Source organism: Podarcis tiliguerta (assembly GCF_965153285.1).
Source record: "Podarcis tiliguerta genome assembly, chromosome: 2".
Taxonomy (NCBI): domain Eukaryota; kingdom Metazoa; phylum Chordata; class Lepidosauria; order Squamata; family Lacertidae; genus Podarcis; species Podarcis tiliguerta.
The window spans coordinates 3955283-3969684 of NC_139535.1; the positions used below are offsets into that span (position 1 = coordinate 3955283).

The 14402-nt window shown below is 42.7% G+C and overlaps 1 protein-coding gene across 1 annotated transcript; it reads right to left on the bottom strand.

Moving 5' to 3' along the window:
- Nucleotides 1–7160: 7160 nt before the first annotated feature.
- On the bottom strand, nt 7161–13043 carry LOC310672898 (vomeronasal type-2 receptor 26-like; the record flags this gene model as incomplete). Its single annotated transcript, XM_083430551.1, has 5 exons — nt 7161–8071; nt 8667–8793; nt 9468–9695; nt 11775–12002; nt 12897–13043. 5 exons carry the CDS (start codon nt 13041–13043, stop codon nt 7161–7163), a joined length of 1641 nt encoding a protein of 546 aa, XP_083286677.1.
- Nucleotides 13044–14402: the final 1359 nt, after the last annotated feature.

The following is a 14402-nucleotide window of genomic DNA, read 5'->3' on the forward strand; positions in this document are numbered from 1 at the left end:
CAGCTGCTCACTGTATCACTAGGTTGAAACCTTGCTTCCTCAGGACTCTAGATAATGTGAAAGCTTACAAATGTGAAGTCTCTCCTTTCCCTTCAAAGTGTAGCTGCTTTCAGTAGAACTTGCACAATGCCACAAAGGAGGACATTGTCTTCTATTATCCTTTCAAAATAAATATGTTTATTTCAACAGCTTTTCCAGCAGACTGAGAAGCTTTTTGCTTTTCATGTTTTTTCTGTAGTTTTATAGTGTCTATCATACTATCCAAGTCATTAAACCACCCTGCATTCTTTTGACAATGGCCAATTTTATCATGCAAAAGTTTAGATATTAATATAGAATTGAATCACATCATACCATAATGGGGAAGACCGAGTCTAGGAGAACTGTGTTCTCTGTTCCTGCTGTTGAACAGTTGATGGGCAATTTCAAGTCCCAGCAGAGACACAATGGGAGATGAGGAGGAACCAACTTCTGCTATGATGGCTGCATCTCTCACCAGAGAGGAAGAACTAGATGGTGGGGGACTGTTCTGACATAACCAGTATAGGCAGAAAGGTCTGCTTCTGCCACAAGTCTCACTAATGAGATTTTCCACCAAAGGGAGCAAAAAGAAATAAAAATCTCAGTCCTAAATCTGAATCCAGTGGTGGGAAAATGAGTTGCAATTTGCAACAAGGAAAAGGAAATACCTGCCATGGCTGTAGCCTTTGATGTTCCAGCCTGTCTCCTCCACTCGCCATCAGCATGACCTTTGATCTGGATGAATATGCAGCATTCAAAGCCTGAGCCACAGCTTGGACACTGAAGTAAGTGATGTAGCTGTCTTGAGACAGGGCTCTCTCCAGCTCCTCTTCAGGCACCATCTCCAGTTTCTCATTCTCTGTGCATCTTGTCCGACCTTTTTCAGCCAATGTGTGCTTTCTATATAAACAATGAAATGCTTTATGCCAAAACTGCTGAAGAAATGTGGAAAGTGGATTACAGTATTGGTAATTTTTCCTTAGTTGGGGCTTCATTATGAAGGACAAAGATCCATGGATGTATTGGAAGAAATCAGGATTAGCATTGAAACTAGTATTAATGTCTAGAAGACCTGTTGAGATCCAGACTTTCCCCCCAATTTGTTTCTCAAGCAATTGTTGTATTATCATGAGTGCAGTCCATGCCCCTGGACTGCTTTTATAGTAAACAAATATTTTGACTTTGTCCCATATGGTAAATGGTTCACTTGGGATGAGGTATGGATTTAAGTTATCTTCTGGTATTCTTTTTAATAAGGCAATGCAAATTCCATTGTTGATCATCAGAGGTGTCAAGGCACTCAAGACCCTTTCTCCGTTATCATTGTCTGAAACCAAGAGGCCAGTCCATGTCCATCCAAAATTCAGGAGCAACTTGACAATCCCCCAATACTGAGTTTCCCTCTTGGACACCATTTGGTAGACAAAGGGGACTTCAGTTTTCTCATCCAGTGTCTGAGTCATAAAGCCATAACTGATCTAGTGAGGAAAGGAAGAGATAAGTGATTTGTTTGCTTTTCAGGAAAAGGAACAGAAACTGTATTATCTTATTATCTTATTATCTGTTATTGTCTGAAAAAAATGTGCGTGCTGCGGTTGATTGCAGTTTTAGTCTGAAATATTTGGAGAGTGCCACGTTGGTGGATGCTGGAAGCAAGATCTACTATCACTAAGGATTTTCTCACTTTTTCATTTCCCTTATTGACTCTCCTGGACAGAAAGTGGAATTTATACAGCTGTAGCTCTCCTCAGACCCTTCTTGTCCCTATCCTTCATACCTGTGGGATTTTGTAGATGCCAGACATGACTGAAATCTCTTTCGAGATGACAGAATTGCCCCCTTCAAGAGCAGACAGTAGGTTATTCCATTCTCCACAGTTATAGTTTGGAATATTGCTTTGCCCCCCTGCAAGCAGGTCTAGCATGGCAGCAGAAGTCATCCTTGCATCCAAAAAGTTCTCAAAGAGGTTGTAGCCCAAGGAGATGTTGGGTAAGAACCTGGAATTCTGGTTGATCTCCTGAATGGAGAACAAGAAGGACGAGATGTGCCAGTGGAACCTAGGTGTGAAACTGCAATGAAACATCAAATAAAAAATGTCAGAAACCTATTCACCATGCAAAGAAAACAAATGTTATTTCGAGGCATTCTCAAAGTAGCTCATCCCCAAACAATGATATGTATGTTTGTAGTTTGGGCTGAGACAAGGAATATATTTTTTTTTTTATTTATTTAATAAATTCATACACCACTCTTCATTTGAGGATCACCTAGTTACAAGGTGTAAATCTATTTACTACTTAAAAATAAACACTAGGAAATTGCAAATTCCATTGCAAAGAAAGAAAGAAAGAAAGAAAGAAAGAAAGAAAGAAAGAAAGAAAGAAAGAAAGAAAGAAAGAAAGAAAGAACACAGCCTTCAAAGTGGAAAATTGCCTTTATTATTATGAATTAAGTAGAAACTATTGGAGGGGTGTTGGAGAAGCATGAGATCCAGTGGCATCTAATTACTTACCATGCCTGCCTCTTTGAGGGAGTCTGGGAAAAAATGTATGGCTCTTCTCTAGTCCACATACTTGGAGATATGATCCCAGCAATTATGAAGTCTCCGGGCCGGTAGTAATTCTGTGTTCGACTTTCTTCCCAGATCAGATTCAAGTGACATTCTGTTCCTAGATTTTCGCAGTCTCCATGTGTCATTAGCAGGAGAAGCAGGAGGGAAAACATTTTGCCTGTACCTCCTACATGCGGGTGGTGGTGTGGGTTAAACCACAGAGCCCATGGTTTGCTGATCAAAAGGTTGGTGGTTTGAATCCCCACGATGGGGCGAGCTCCTGTTGCTCGGTCCCTGCTCCTGCCAACCTAGCAGCTAGAAAGCAGATCAAAGTGTAAGTAGATAAATAGGTACCTCTCCTCTCTCCTCCCCAGCCAGATAATCAGAAGTCAAAAGCACTTGCAAGAGGAAAGCCGCAGTGACTTTCCCAGTGTGGGTAACATTCAGGTTTGCCTCAGCTGTTCATTCAGACTGTCTCTGACATATCAGCTATTCTCTGCATCAACCTTTCTCCCCAGGCACAGAGCTAGATATAACCTCCTGCTGCCCTTGATTGTGCTGTGATGGCAACCTCCGGAAATATCTCTTGATCTTGGCAAGAATAAATAGTATGGTTTTGATAATTATAAGGAGAATACATTTGACCACTGCAACCACCTGGAGTCATTGTGCAGCTTGGGTGGCAGGTGCAGAGCTGGGAGAAAACATGTTTACAAGAAGTCACAGCTGCTGGGCCAAAGTGTGACGTGTGTGTGTGTGTGTGTGTGTGTGTGTAAGTTTGGCCTCAACAGCATTAGGAAAGCTCTGCAGCCAGATGAGACCAAGTCCCATCTAGTCCAGCATCCCACATATTGCAGGGTCTGATCATACACCTTTGGGAAGCTCACAAGCAAGGCATGGAGGTAACAGCCCTTTGGTGGTCTTGTTCCACAACAAATGGTATTCAGAGACAGTGCCAGATTTACGTATAAGCTAAACAAGCTACAGCTTAGGGCCTCACTCTCTTGGGGCCCCCCAAAAAGGTTAAAGGGAAACAAACTGCATGTACATTTCCAAAATATAGGATAAAAAACAAATAATATAAACATACAGCAACAGTGTTTTGTGTTGTGTATGGACCTATTAGGTCCATAAATTACAGTATATCCTATATTCAGCACAAAAACCAGTGACAATTTGTTGTTGACAAAGGACAGCTGGACATATGAAGGGTCCCATAATCTTCAGTCGCTTGGGGCCTCATCAAACCTAAATTCAGCCCTGTTCAGAGACATGCAAGCCTCTGATCCCCACAAAAACCAACCCACAGTTAGATCATTAAGAATTATCAACTGCTTGTTTCTTTAAGGCATATGCCCCATGGGCTTACTCCCAGGTAAGTAAGTCCAGGTTCTGTGTTTCCCATCGAACTTAATGGGAATTCTGGCTAACAAGGCATAGGGTACTGCAGGAAAATATATCTTTCTTATGGAGTTGAGAGATGCCTTCTTGGCTCAGCATCAAATTGTGCAGGTTCATGGAAACAGATTCCCAGCACACAGCTATTAACTGATCTTTAGAAAAAAGAAACAAAAGAAACTGCAAACATGAAGTGAAGAAGAAATACAAGAAATACTGGCATTTATGAAAGGTGTAATAGATGGGTTTAAAGTGTATCAATGGGACAAAAACATTACAAATCCCCATATAAATCACAGAGTAACATCAGCCACCCAGACACTTCATTCAGGCTCCAGCAATACACACAGATCCTTCAACCAGGAGCTTAGTGGAGCTTGGTAGATGCCAAATTAGCACTCCAACTAAGAGGGAGGAAGTCTTAGGGGGAGCCTCTGCAACACCCCCTTCCCTGTTCATGAGTGGGAGGTGAGCAGGTCTTACTTGAAATGCGCCACTATAGACAAAACAGGGTTAGGCTAGTGATGGTGGTTGTTAGTAGAGGTGCTGTGCTCTCTGAGGTCCATGTTAGGCAGCAGAACAAGCTTAGAAGGAAGTTTGAATGGCAACCATTTGACTAAATGAAGAAGTTTGACTGGATCTTTTAACATTATCTGTAAGTTTACAACCATGGCTCACATGAACAGTAGTGCCATTTTGCCCGCACAATAGGGGGTGCCCGGTGCCATGGGTGCCATGCAGCATGCATGGCCCTGGCACCAAAATTTGTGGGTGCTCGGCCACCGACCTTCCTTGGGCTCTAGGGATGCTAAAAGAACTGTGTTGTACATAGTTGTTCTACTATGTGCCAGTACAATATACTATTGCTGACCTTAGTTAACTGTCTGACATATTTTCTTCTACAATGCTGTGGCTTCAGTTACGCAATTCACTGGCGAGCTGACTGCACACTGCACACACCCCAATGTTACAAATGCATTTTCTTTTCTTTTTTATAATAATTTTTATGAAGTTTTCCATTTAACAAACCAACATTAATTATTCCAAATTATACCAATACATATCATAAAGTCCAAATATTTTGCCGAATTATAAATTTGTGTTGGGGGTTCCCATGCTTCGAGTTCAGTAGGGTCCAATCATCTCATATTTCTGCTGCTTTTAGTGTTCACCACTCCCATCTTTCAATCTTCTTGTTTTTATCCTTTTTCTTCTTAATAACCTCTGAGTTGTTTCCACAGGCAAGTTAAAGTAAGCAATAATATGTTTCTGTGTGAACTTTGTAAGACTCTCCCTTTTTTTAAAGCTGGTAAATCTTTTGTTTGCAATAAATCACACGCTGATCCAAAAGTCCTCCTCGAGCGGCAGACGCCATCTTTCTCAGTTCCGATGAAATAAAATCTAGGCGTTTGCTCATTAATTTTCCCAGACAAGTTGCTCCATAAATTAGCCTTTCCAGAGAAGATTTGCCAAGTCAAACTTAGAATACAAACATGATAACAGAGTAATGGCTCACCTCCCCTATGACTATTAATCTCGCAACATAGTCTGTCTCATAATGGCGGATCCCGATTAAAAACTGCGTCACAAGAGAGCCTTTTATTTTCTTTCCAGATATTTCAAAAAACAAAAGCTTCAGTTGACATTTTTATTTCCACACAGTTTATTTTCCAATCTCACTTGCTATAGGTCGTATTGACGTTTCTTCTGGGGGTGTGTGTGGGTTGTTAGATAATATCGTAATAAGAAAAGAAAAAGTCTTTCCATTTCATTTCAACATAACGGCGTAGTTGTTCTTCTTTGACGTTATCTTCTTTCCAGTCCAATCCATCACTTTTAACGTCTCAGTGCCAGGCTTAATTAGCAGCTAACGTACCCTTTTCTTCGCTCGAAGCATGCGCAAAAGCTTACGGTATATCCAATTTTTTATCGTAAGAAATGCAACTAGGGTCGCTCTCAGAGACAGCGTTTGGGAGATCTGAGCTCGCTCGAGGGCTTTCCGTCCAGTGCCCTCACCCCCTCCTTCTTTCAAACTTGGGGATGATTTATGGGCAACCGCAGACGAGGCTGCATCTTCCCTTACACCGGGAAGAAAAATGGGAGGCTGATTTACTCCCATCTCAGCCCCTTAAGAGAGCCAGTGTGGTGTAGTGGTTAAGAGCGGTAGTCTCGTAATGTGGGGAACCGGGTTCGCGTCTCCGCTCCTCCACATGCAGCTGCTGGGTGACCTTGGGCTAGTCACACTTCTTTGAAGTCTCTCAGCCCCACTCACCTCACAGAGTGTTTGTTGTTTTGAGACTCCTTAAAGGGAGTGAAAGGCGGGATATCAAATCCAAACTCTTCCTCCTCTTCTTCTTCTTCTTCTTCTTCTTCTTGTGTGAGCTGGAGAGATGGTATTGTCGGCCATCTTCCAAGGCGCCCCTAGCGGAGCCCCAACATTACAAATACATTTTCATCATCTTATTTATGGGAAAGGAAGAGAAAAAACTTTTTGAAAAATACATTGAATTTTGCATAGCTCGCTGTTGTCATCTGCTGTCACATTTGTAAATTGCACTTCAAAACACATTTAAAATGTTTTATTTGCAGCTATTTAGCTGAGTCCTCAGGGAATCACATGACATATTTAATTTTTGTGGTTAGGTGCTCCTTTGTATTCAGATCAGGCCTCAGTACAATAATGTAGCACAGATTGGCGTAACAAGCTACAAGAATTTGCTGAAATGGCGCAGTTGACAAATAGCCTGAGAGGCAACTCAAAACAAAAATTAATGCAAAACAGGGATAGATATAAGATATATGTTCAAAAATACAGTAAAGGGTCATTATCTATGCTATCATTCAATTGACGTTGGAGACGTTGAGAAATAAAACCAAGGGTACATATTGATATAGGAATGTATTAGATAAAATGTAAAGAAATATACAATAAAAGAGTACAATCATTTGTAAAAAAAATGAATATACAACAGGATAGACAGGAAGTCCAATGTCTTGGTACATATATGATTTTGGAAACTTTTTTTGTTTTTCCTTCTCCTTTTAGTATATAAACTTTGTATACATGTTGCAAATTATAGTACAATAAGCCTTGTGATGTAATATGATTATGTTTACCGATGAAACATAAGAACATTAAAGAATAAATAAAATGTTTTATTTGCAGCTGTGTAGCTGAGCCCTTAGAGGATCATATGGCATCTTTAATTTGAGTTGTTAGGTGCTCCTTTGTATTCAGATCAGGCCTCAGTACAATAATATAGCACTTAGGGAGGAAGATACAACCGAGAAGCCCAGCACTGGACGCTAAAATAGAGAAGATCTGCACAGCTACCATGTATTTCCCCTTGGTGCTCAGGTAGGTGGGCACAAAGGACACCCAAACGCTGCAGAAGACTAGCATGCTGAAGGTGATCAGCTTGGCCTCATTGAAGGCCCCAGGCAGCTTCCTGGCTAGGAAAGCCACCACGAAGCAGATGGCAGCCAGGATGCCCATGTAGCCCAGGGCACTGTAAAACATAGCAACAGACCCTTCATTGCATTGCACAATGATCTGCCCAGCCTGGGAGTGCATGTCAGACTCTGGGAATGGAGAAGAGATCCCTAGCCAGACGGTGCAGATAACCACTTGGACACTGGAACAGGAAATGACAATAGAGTTCATCAGACTTTTCCCCAGCCATCTCCTCACTCTGTTTCCTGGCTTAGTAGCAAGAAAGGCCAGCACCACAGCGATGGTTTTTGCCAACACAGAAGAAACTGCAGTGGAGAAGATGATGCTGAAAGCTGTTTGCCGGAGAAGGCAAGTTGCTTTCTTTGGCTCTCCAATGAACAGGAAGGAAGACAGAAGGGAAAGCAGGAGAGAAATGAGGAGGATGTAAGAGAGGTCCCGGTTGTTGGCTTTGACTATGGGTGTTTCCTTGTATTTAATGAAGATTCCTAAGGCAAAGCCTGTTGTTAAAGACAGGAATAGGGAAAGGAAAGCTAAAACGATTCCCAAGTAGTCTTCATAAGCCAGGAAGGTGATAATCTTGTGGATACATTGATCTCGGTCTTTATTTGGATGTTGATCTTCTGGACATTTGATGCAATGATCTGCATCTAAAGAGGAGGGATATAGGAATAGCTGAGAAACTCTCACCTCCACAGACATGTGTCTGGTGTCGACATTGTACAGCTTTCACCAAATACCAACGACATGCCTCTTTACCTTGAGCTTTTACCGTTCATATTTTGTCTTCTGGGGCCCATATCATTTGGGTGTGTTTTTTTCCTTTTATCATTCTGGTCTATTTGCAATCATTTACTTTTATATATTTATCCAACATCTCCAGCAACATTTCAGTTAGCTGGATTGGAGAAAATTTGTTTGAAGGATAATTGCTCACTATTAAGTTTGTACATATGTCTTTAAATAGGTAGCACAAACATTTTTGTATTTCTTCCATGTAATAATTTTAATATGATTTATTTTATTTTGTAATGTGCTTTCACTAAGTGAACATTTACTATTTTAATTTTTAAAAAAACTCATTTTTTTTCCCGTGTGGTTTTGGTTCTTTACTCACTGAGCGCACCGTTTTATATCCCTAAATAAATGCATTGTGGGCAGTGCATCCAAAGTTCTCCACTTCTTCTTCCACATTTTGGCCAGAGATTCCTATTCCTATTCTCCTTCTAACTTGGAGTCACCCACCTTCAGAAGTAGAGATTGTCCCTTCTGCACATGGAGCACAAGAATAGCAGCAAATCGGCTTTCCTTCTTGAACCACTTTGTTGGATCCATGCAGACAGATTTTGGTACACCTGGAGAAAGGCACAGTCTAGCCATAAAGAGAAAAAGGAACATCAAGGGGAAATTGTTAGGAATTTTTGTGTCTATAGAGGTTATTCATAGAGTTTGGAAACAAACCAACTGGATCTCTGGTTCCACTGGCTCCGAACCCTTTGTTCACAAGAGCGCTTCTGTTGCAGAACAACATGGCAGGGAAATCTCTTTGGTGTGTTTCCTTCAACATTCATATCCCAGATAAGTATATTTAAGGCAAAAGATACAGTAACAATCTCTGAACAGCAGCAACAACAAAGCAACAGCAACTAAACAGGCAATAAAACATATCAGCTACTGAAGATGCTAGCTTAAAAAGAATGATTCTAGATTCAGGTAGGTAGCTGTGTTGATCTGACGCAGTCGAAATAAATAAAAAAAATTGTCCAGTAGCGCCTTAGAGACCAACTAAGTTTGTTCTGGGTATAAGCTGAAGTCTGCATGCACACGAAAGCATATATTTCCTCCATGGATATAAAATACCATCCGCATCACATAGGCATTTTATGCAGTGGAGGCCCCCTGAGCTGTCAGTTCCAACCCCTGCACCATATCCCATGAGATCTACTCCCTGTTAAGTGTCCAAAGGATTGCAATTGAAGCCTCACATGAATTATTCAAAAATATTCGCAGCTTAAGGAATGTCACATGGAATCAAGTGTCCCTTACCTGGTTAAACCGTTTTGGCCACACAATGGCTTCTGGGCTAATGGTGAAGTTCATGTCAGCGGATGCCTTTGTCTGTATACTCCCTATTTTCACTCTGACACGAGACTTATTGGGAAACATCACCCAGTTCTCAATATCAAACTCGGCTGGCAGCTTCCCATTTTCATCCAAATGCAGTCCATCGATGGAGCCATTTGAAAACTGGATTTCTCTTAAGAAAGGGTGAAGCTGCAGTGACAGGGAAACATCAGATATTCTGCCTGTATTCTGTATTGTGTTTTATACTATATTCAGTTCTTTTAAAAACTGTTTTGTTTTGTTTTACTGTATTGTAAGCTGGCGTGGCAGCTTTTGACACATGGCAGTATATAAATGCTGAGATAAAATGGAAAGAGAGCCCATCTCAACCAAGTGTAGAATCCTATGGCCAGGATCCCTTGTGCCTGTGCAGTCTGTTTTCTAGGTGCTACTCACTGTTGATGGGCATCTTCAAGACTCAGCAGGGACAGAGGAAGAAGAAAAGAAGAAGAGTTTGGATTTGATATCCCGCTTTATCACTACCCTAAGGAGTCTCAAAGTGGCTAACATTCTCCTTTCCCTTCCTCCCCCACAACAAACACTCGGTGAGGTGAGTGGGGCTGAGAGACTTCAAAGAAGTGTGAATAGCCCAAGTTCACCCAGCAGCTGCAGGTGGAGGAGCGGAGACGCAAACCTGGTTCACCAGATTACGAGTCTACTACACTGGAAGAGGTGAGAAGGGTCCAACTCCAGCTGAGAAGGCTGGATCTCTCTGTGGGCAGCAAGGAGGAACCACCAGAAAGTGTGGGGGTCTTCTGGCAAAACTTTGACCTCTGCCAGAAGCCTCACAAAATTGGATTTGCTTCAGTAACGGACAGACATTTTGTCTCACTACTCAATTTGATTCCAGTTGGTTTTGGGGGTTTTTAAGTGTATACAAAATGTGGAGTTGGGGTGTATGTGTCAAACAGTTGGAATGCTGCATTTAAGAGGCAGTCAATGTAAGGGTAGAATTCACTGGGGTGTGTGGTGTGTTAGGGAAGGTAGTTTGTCCACCTTTGATCCTCCGCTCTCCCTCGTGGCTCCTAGAAGCTGTCAGCATGTGACAGCAGCCACACTCTGGGAAATGGCTTGGACTAAACCAGGTGAGGGGGGCTGATGGGTCTCAAGCTCTTGGTGAGTTAGGGACCTCCTCTGTCTACAAAAAACCAGGCTCTGGAGGATTGAGCGGGTGAGACCAAGAGTGGGTCCTATGGTCAAGAAGGTGGTTACTGCATGTGCTATAGAGGGAAATGAAAGCTGGATGGGGTTTTTGCAACCTGAGAAACTAGCCAGGGCCGTCTTAAGTATATCTGGCACCATGGTGCAAAGATCCCTATGGCGCCCCCCATCACCGAGTATCCCAGAGTTGCTGACCTGTTTACGGCGCTGCCAGTAGCTTTGTGGGGCTGGAGGAAGGGGGCAGCGGCTGGAGGGGGCTCCTCCGGCGGGGAAGAGATGGAGGCTTCGGGCGCGGCGCTGCTTCAGCGAGACGGGTGAGGGGAGCGAGCTGATGCCGGGAGGCCCAAACAACCTCCACCTCTTCCTTGACGCCCTGGTGCCCCACACCACTTTCCTCTATGGGCAAGACGCCCCTGAAGCCAGCCCTTCTAGGAGAAGGGAAGCTTGGATGCAGCCTTGCAGCCATACACATTTGTGAGAAATGTTTCAGGAGTAAACCCTGAGGAACAACCCATCACTGCTGCCCTGTAAGGCATCTTCAGGAGAAGGAAAGGCTAAGGAGTAAACCCTACACAAATCTGGAGTCCCAAAGCAGGTTAGGGGGCATCTTGTGTTCCTCCTACTGCCAACTCCTGCATCCATCCTAGTACCCAACATATTGTTTTCCTTTCCTTTGGACCATAACAATGAGAGTGAGCGGGTATTCTTGTGCTCTAGGTGGCCCAGGACCTCCAAACACACTGTCCAGGCTTGCATAGTAGATGTCAACCAGTAACTCCTACTGATAAAGGGTGTAAGTAAGCAGAAACAATGCTTTCCATTCATTTGGCTTTTCTTTTCTATGTATGTTGAGATGGGGAACTTGTGCAGTTGGAATTTATTATTGTAGTTATTAGTAGTATTTCATTTCATTTCATTTCATTTCATTTCATTGTACCTTGCCCATCAGACTGGTTTGCCGCAACTTCCAATATACAAAAACACAACAGAACATCACACATTTTGTAAAAAAACAAAAACCTGGCTGGGACAATGAAGTTCGGTGTGAAATAATGGGGAAAGAATTACCTGCCATGGCTGCAGCCTTTGATGTTCCAACCAGTCTCTTCCACCTCCCATCACCATCCACTTTGATCTAGATGAATAGGCAGCATTTAAGGCATGTGCAACAACTTGGACACTGAAGTAAGTGTTGTAGCTATCTTGAGACAGGGCTGTCTCCATCTCTTCTTTGGGCGGAATCTCCAGGTTCTCCTCCTCTGTGCATCTGGTCTCGCCTTTTGCAGCCAACACATGCTTTGAATATGAACAACGAAATGCTGTGTTCCAAAATTGTTGGAGAGCAGATGAGTATGGACTATTGTAGCCACAGCTGGTCCTTCTTTGAGCCTTCATTACAAAGGATAATGAACCATGGATGTACTGGAACAGAACAGGAGGAGAGGACATATAGGTATTGGTGTCCTGAAAAGCTGCCGCAATCCAGATTTTTGCCCCAATTTCTTTCCCAAATGTCCCTTGTAGTGTCATGATTGGAATCCATCCCATTCGATTTATTTCGTGGTAAACAATGACACTGACTTGTGTCCAGGTCATGAATGGTTCAATTAGACCAAGCATTTGATGACCATTCTTTTCTGGAAATCTTTTTGATAATGCAATGCAAATTCCTTTCTTGATCATTAAAGACCTCAAGGCACTTGCGAACCTTTCTCCATTGTCATTGTCTGGAGCAATGAGGCCAATCCACGTCCATCCAAAATGCAGGAGCAACTCAACAATCCCTTGGTACTGAGTTTCTTCTTTGGGGACGATCCGGTAGACAAAAGGGAACTGAACTTCTTCAAGTGCCTGAGCAATAAAGCCATAACTGATCTAGTGGGGAATGGACGAGTTTGGTGTTTTACTTTGCTTTCAGAAGAAAAGACCAGATACTAACCTGGGATGATTAGCATCTAACAAAATGTGTGCTGGCTGAAGCTGAGAGTTTTATTCTGAAGCACTGGGAGTGTGTGAGGTAGTGGGGGCTTGGTTTTATTAAATCAATCAATCAATCAATCAATCAATCAATCAACCAATCAAGCTTTGAAGAAAAACCCATGGAGCCATGGCTCAGGATTTTCTTGCTCCTCTTATATTGCTGAACTTCTCCACTATCCCTCCATTCCAGCACCCCACCCCTGCAAATACCTGAGGGATTTTGTAGATGCCTGACAAGGCTGAAATCTCTTTCGAGATGACAGAATTTGCTCCTTCAAGAACAGCCAGGAGTTTGCTTTGTTTTCCACAGTGATAGTTGGGAATATTGCCTTCCCGGCCAGCAAGCAGGTCTAGCATGGCCTCAGATGTCCTCCGGGCATCAAAATAGTTCTCATAGAGGTTGTAGCCCAGGGTGATGTTGGGTAAGAGCCTAGGATCCTGGTTGATCTCTTGAATGGTGAACAAGAAGGACAAGGCATACCAGTAGGAAACAGGGGTGAACCTGCAATTCAATAATAATAATTAATCGTCAAACTGCTGTTCAGCATTGAATAAAACTAAACACTATTTGAACCCCAAATAATGGTCTGTATGCTTGTGTGAGACATATCCTTGTTGCAAATGTGAAAACCCATTTGCTGCTTAAGAATAAAAATGGGCGAATTCACACTTCATTGCAGAATAGAAGCACACAGCCTTCATATAACTAAACACAACACACACACACACACACACACACACACACACCCAAAGGCTGTGGTTGCTGCAGGAGTCTTGGCTGCTTCAAAGGGAGTGGGGAAATACCCCTTTCCTGAAACAGAGAACTCTTGTCTGTGGAATAGGGGATACAAGGCTGCAATCCCTACCCTGCTTATCTACTGCATCCGTAGCACTTTCTTTTCAGCAGGCATGGATTGTGCTGTCAACAAAAGTCACTTTTAGCCCCACCAATGATGGGCAGGGCAGCTCTTTTCTGAAGCAAGCCATCAAGATGCACATCTTGTTCCCTTTCTCTGAGACTGTCTTGGGTCCATGAGATTAGCTGGCAGACACAGCAGTGAGGAAGGATCCTTAGGAATATGGGTCCATGCCCAGAGCCAAATTGAGTCCCAAAATGCATTGCACTTGACTGCATACATTACTTTCTATCGGGGTTTGGGGATTGGGGGGGTTGTGTCATTCCAATGGGGGGGGGGAATTCTTTTAGATTTGACAATGCTTTAAGAGCACATAGATAGTAGTTGTATAACCAGAGGATTCCTGCAGCAGAACTTCAAGATCATTACTCTTTACCATTCCCGGCCATTTCTGGGTTGACAATGAAGATAATTCCTTTCCCATACAGTTCAAGTTTCGTGTTTTTTTGTTGCCTCGGGTAATAATTCCTGCATTGCAGGGGGTTGGACTAGATGACCCTTGGGGTCCCTTCTAACTCTACAATCCTACGTCTCTATGATTCTAAGAAGACAACTATTAACAGTATATGCACACAGTTAGAAGCTACTGGCATATCAAGAGCTACACACTATAAACTACCTAAGTAAAGTAGATTAAACCTTGTCTCAGTCTGTATCAGAGTCTGCAGTCAATGAGGTTGTTGTAGTCAAACTGGAAGCTTGACTCGGTCTGAAGGCTGAAAGACTAATGGATGCAGTAGGCTATAAATCAGCCAACACACACACACAGAGTTTCTCCTTCAGCAATAAAAAGTTTTGG